General features: G+C 37.8%; 1 protein-coding gene across 1 annotated transcript in view; it reads left to right on the top strand.

The window, feature by feature from the left end:
• Positions 1-2448, top strand: part of crabp1a (cellular retinoic acid binding protein 1a) — a 13313-nt gene extending 10865 nt beyond the window's left edge. The window contains exon 4 of the mRNA XM_024280696.2: positions 2121-2448. Within this exon, the coding sequence (XP_024136464.1) occupies positions 2121-2171 (51 nt within the window). The 3' untranslated portion in view covers positions 2172-2448. The remainder of the gene's footprint in view (positions 1-2120) is intronic.
• The last annotated feature ends 3424 nt before the right edge of the window (positions 2449-5872 follow it).

The raw sequence follows: 5872 nt of genomic DNA, 5'->3' as shown, positions 1-5872 counted from the left end.
AGAAATCAACACTAAATTCAGTTTTTTGAGAGGTGAATACATCCCACACATAAAGACATTTCTCATGAGAAACAAAGGCCCCGAGAACATGTTAAAAACTCTAAAAGCAACGGAGTGAGTCTTCAACTGCAAGTACTAGAAAGCTAAAATCAGTGTCTGGTGTCTCAGATGTGACTTTGATGGAGCTGGGGAGAGAATACATAAATGAAATGACACAAAAGAGGAGAAGAACTTAAAAAGTTTTTTAAAAGATCATTCTGTCATTTACAGACAAACCCTCAAACAGAAAAGCAAATGTTTTGAAATTAAAAATCTAGATCTAATCTGTAATCTGGATATGATTAGAAATGTTTTTTTTAATCTGTGGAACTTCAAACAAAGAGAAATAAATTATGATTTAAAAACTAAAACTTGCATTTTGAGCTATTTTAGTTAATCTTTTCCTGTTGTAAGAATTTTACATGTCTGAATATAAGTGTAAATAAATGCAATAAAAAGGTAGGAAAGTGAGCCAATCTGAGATTACAAGAGGAAAAAGTCCAGATTAATAAACCAACTGTCTTAAACATGTTCAGGTCCTGCAGTAGAGACGAGTTAGAAAAAAGGAAAACAGAAGTTTTGAAGACCATGTCTGCAGAGCTTTTAGGAGTGATAGATTTTATGAAATAATTACCATAAACATGAAAAAACAGGAAAAACTCTGCTTTAATATCATGGCAAGAAGGAAACTACTGATCTGGAAAACGACTTCAAAGTTTTTAAATATTAAGTTTGCTAAATATCGAGATTATTACTTTTTTTTCCCCAGAAAGCAGTTTTTGCTCAGTTATTATGATAATTTGTTTGTTCATTCATATGGAAATATTTAATGAGTCAAATTGAAAGCTTAGAAAGACAAACATCATCTTTATTGCCCCAAAACTGCAGTTCATCAAAGTTAACTCATCTGACTCACATACATCTAAGTTAATATTGATGAAACATTCTGGTGAAATATTGCAAATTTGTATGGTTACGTTAAAATAAATAAATAAATGGAAACACCAAACCCGACTTTCTGAATTTGGGTTGTGAGCGAGTTCCCAAAAATCCTCCCAGACACCGAGGCGGGCGAGCTCGGGCCGAGACGAGCCGTCACGGAGCCGCAGTCTGACTGCATGTGGCACTTTCCGCTCTAAGTGGGGCACATTCCCACCCAATCTGCAGGATCTGTGCAATTGATTTAGTCTGGAAACTCTTGGAGGGGGGCAGCAGTGTGGATTTTGTCTTGAGCTGCATGATATGAAATCAGAAATGAACGTAAAGCCAGGAGATTCTGCTTTAGTTTCATTGTTCTTCATTGATGCACGTGGGAATTTCCTCTCACTGATTACCAGAAAACATCCAACCTGATTTAATTTAGTAGGTATTCACGTCACTGTAATTGCTTTAACATCATGACCAAACCAGAAAACTGTGATTTCAGACATTCTTTTCACTCAATCTGAACCGTTGTCATGGGGTTTATGGTTATTAATGTTAATTAATGTATAATTAAGCATTAATTAACTAGAAAAGTGAAGTGTTAACTAGGATTCTTATTTTTGTTTTGCTCGTATGGGGTGTTTGGGACATCTGGGATGTGTCCTTTTGAGGAGGGGTACTGCCAGGATTCTATGCTTGGGTTTTTGTGATGCTTTTGTCATGTTATGGTTTCCTGGTCAGTCTTACTATGTCCAGGTTAATCATCCGCTACTGTCTTCATTTAGTTCATCAACCTCAGTGTGTTTAAATGTTTTCAGCTCATCGTTGTCAGGTCATCTGTTCTGTCACCCTTCCTGGTTCTCCACGGTTTTTGTCATGTTTCTTTTCTTTATTAAATGTTTTACTTTTCTACCACCTTCCCCGGTCGCCTGCGCTTGGGTCCTCCACAACCACCTCCTCATAGTTAACTGATAAACATTAATTAACTGCTAACTAATCCATTAAATACTACACTTAGTAATGCATAAAGTGGCTAACGCTTCATTTAATAGTTATTTAATTAATAAACATTATTAAAGGGACCCTTAAAGTGGTATTGAGATGAACATTTTATTTCTTCAGATGACTGAAATGCAGAATTCTCTGTCTCCCTGCAGACGTTTGGTGCAGATGACGTGGTGTGCACGAGGATCTACGTGCGAGAGTGAAGCTCAACGATCTCAAGCTGTCATTGAATCCATCCTAACCGTCTGCTAACATGTTTACCGAGCGTCCTGTGTAATCTCTCAGCATCACTCATATTAGATTCCACATGCAGCGAGCTGAACCTGGTTATCTGTAGTGATCATTGTGTCCGTAGCAGTAGCAGGATACGTCAGTGTCCTTCCATTTATGCAACCCTGATGACAGCTGTTTCTGTCCGATTTAGGAGTCAACACAAGTGTTCATGAACAGTGAAAACAATAAAATTGGAACAAACCCTTACCGAGTACCTGCTTTTATTTGTCATTTATACACAGAAAAGACAGAAAGTCTGCGTGTTATTTAATGTTTGTGGACTTTTGATGTTATACACTCACCGGCTACTTTAATAGGCACACCTTGGTAGCATCAGATTGGACCCCTTTTGTCTTCAGAACCTCCTTAATCCTTGTTAGCAAAGATTCAACAAGAGACTGGAACGTTCATCAGAGAGTTTGGTCCATATTGTCATGATGTCATCACATAGTTGCTGCAGATGTGTTGACTGAACATCCATGATGTCAATCTCCTGTCCCACCACATCCCAAAGGTGATCTACTAGGTTCAGATCTGGTGACTGTGGAGGTCATTTGAGTCCAGTGAACTCATTGTCATGTTCTAGAGACCAGTCTGAGATGATTCCAGCGTTATGACATGGCACATTGTCCTGCTCGAAGTATCCATATGGTGCACTGTGGTCATAAAGGGATGATGAAAAACTCTGGTCTTGAACTGAAGATTTCAGATTTAGATTTACTTTATTTGTCCCTGCCGGGAAATTATGACAATGCCATCTACTACTTCACACAAGAACAAAAATCCAGAGTTGTGCCCATATCACAATCATACCGTTGTCATGCAGTGGGCAAAAAGTTATTAAAGTGATTCACTAATTGTAAAATTTTGCATTCAATTCTGGAAAATTATTTTTAAATTCATGTATTGTGTATTAGCCCTTGTATCATATTGTTTACACACATTTTAGAAAAACGCTATCTCTTTGGGATGATCCAAGTTTTCCTTAAAATCTCATTGTGTGTAACTTGGTTCATGTTTTCTGCCCTGCAGTTCATCATCATTCCACTAGGGGCAAAATGGCGGCCTCCTACCTTGAAATCTTAGAAATACTTTTGGTTGGGAAACAGTTGAGCTAATTTTCAAAACTTTATAGTGAGAATAACTCATCTGTTGTTATCATTTTTTAATAACTGCTTCCTGTATTGAAATCATGCGAAATTTGATGATAATTAATTCTTTATAACACAGTAACATCATGTTAAAAATGCGTGGCTCAAATTTGATACAGAAGGTATATAAGGTGCTTTTTTTCCTGAAAACTCACGTAAATGTTTTTCCATCTTAAACTAACATTGTTGTGAGCAAAAACGTACCAAATTACCAAACATTTTACAACTGATACTATCAATATCTAATTAAAAAATGTTGCAACATTTGTGTCCATCAAAGAGTTTTCAAAAACAGCTTAATTCTGTTTATATTTTTTGTCAATGCAACTTTGTGAACAGTTTTAACATTAAGACCAATAAGTTAAACTAGAGGTGTCCAAATACAGTCCTTGAGGGCCGCCCTCCTCCTGGTTTCCCTGAAACCCCGCCTTTTCTGCTGCTGTTTACCTGAATCAGGTGTGTTTGGCTAATAAGGAGCTTCAATGGCAGGTTGGTGGAAAACATGAAAGACACCGGCCCTCGAGGACTGACTTTGGACACCCCTGAGTTAAACAGAAGTCTTCTTAGCATTTTCAGTTGGGATTTTTGTTTGTATGCAAAAGACTGATCACAGAATTACTGAAACTTTAGATTAAATAAAGAAACTTTGAGAAGTTACAGAAAACTACAACTTTGCAAACTTAAAAAGAAAAACAAAAAAGGTGACAGAAAAAAGCAACAGGATCTGGCAAAGAGAGACTCCATCCATCCAGTGGTATAGGGGTGCGGACTTCCAAAGAGCTAGCTCCTGATTGGGAAGAGTGGTTGCCATAGAAACGTAGAAACAGACCAATCACTGCTTCCTTACTTCATCTGGTTCCAACATGTGAAAAAAATTACAATTGAATTGACTTCATTTGGTCAAAAGTAAGTCGTTTTGTATGGATGACATCATACTCACTCAGTCCAATTCCATTATACAGTCAAAGATCTTCAAAAGAGAGCGTCTTCATCTCTCTGCCTCCCATCTCTTTCTCCGAGTCTCTAAACCAACAACATGGTCTCTCAACAATCTTCTACACCTTTCCTTTCATCCTAGCTGACATTCACACATCACACTTAAACCGTCCTCCACCTGTTCCAATCTGCTTTCACATGCGTGTTTGCCTCTTTTCCAGACACTCAGTTGTTTTCCTCAACGTCCTCCATCTTCTCCACTTCCCTTTCAGTCCTTCTAAATTAAACACATATATTCTTTGATGCTTTAAGTTGACCACAAGTATCGATTCCATCAAGATCCATTCAAAAACATCATGCAGAGCAGTAATGAGCCACACAGAAGATGAGCTTTCACTTCCAAATATTCTGCACAGAGACGTTTGTCGTGTTGGCAAAACACGGATTTAAAGTTCAAAGAGAAATCACTTAGGGGAAGAAAATTCTGCGCTCATGTGAATCCCCTCCCGGGCTCATCATTTGGAGGCAGAGACATTCAAATAAACAGACGCAGTGGCGTTAACATTTCTTCATCTATCTGACCTCTTTTGCTTCACCAGCCTTTCCATCTGCGCTGCCTGTTGTTTTGCAAATGACAGGAAGCAAGCAGGAACAATTTGGGGTTGTCGGTTTAAAAATAACAATTAAACCAATTAAAATGAAATGAAATGATGATCATTCAAGATTAAAATGTGCTTAGAATATGTTTCTCTCACAAAAAAAACCCTGAAAATGGGAGATTTGCATGTTAGATCAGCGATAAAAACTACTTTTGCCACATGTTGGAGTGCTCTTGAGCAAAACAGCAAACGTTAGTCTCTCTGCTCATCGGCGTTCGATTGCGGGGCTGAATGCAGTTTGCAGAGAGCGTGCTGAATGCTTGACTGTTCCTTTCACGAGCCATTCAACCGTCGGCCGCTGTGCAGGAATTTTGGCCCACTCCTCTTTCAAATGTTGCTTCAGCTTATGGGGCATTCACCAGCCTGAAGCTCTCTCAAGTTCCTGTCTTAGCAATTCAATTAGCTGGAGGTCTGAACTTCACAAAACCTCTGTTGTTGTGTTTCAAGCCATTTAGGTGTAGATTGGTTCTTTATTTTGTTCTAGATCACTGTCATGCAGACTGAGTATGTCTGAGAGCAAACAGAATAAAGGGCTTTTTTCAGGTAATTTCTCCAAGAAGTAAACAAGTTCAATTGTGGACTTAAGATTTTTCAATTTTTCTAAACTATCTCTCACTTTTTAGGTTGATTGTGTAATATAGTCCAACTATTGTTCTTCTGTTTTATTATTTTTATGCTTCTGGTCATCCATATCTCTTGCATACTTCAGGCAATTTATGCCATTCAAGTATCAAAACATTCAGCTTATTAAGGACATTATTGCTCCCTTTTAAAAAATGTCTGAAACGTATGGTTTTTCTGCAATTCAACAAAATTACTGCTACTTTTGCTATTGAAATGAATGGGGAAAGCTTTTCTGCAACTCCAAAATGTCTGCAGTTGTAA

This window comes from Oryzias melastigma, linkage group LG6, assembly GCF_002922805.2.
Source record: "Oryzias melastigma strain HK-1 linkage group LG6, ASM292280v2, whole genome shotgun sequence".
Lineage (NCBI taxonomy): Eukaryota > Metazoa > Chordata > Actinopteri > Beloniformes > Adrianichthyidae > Oryzias > Oryzias melastigma.
This window is presented reverse-complemented; position numbering and strand designations above follow the sequence as displayed.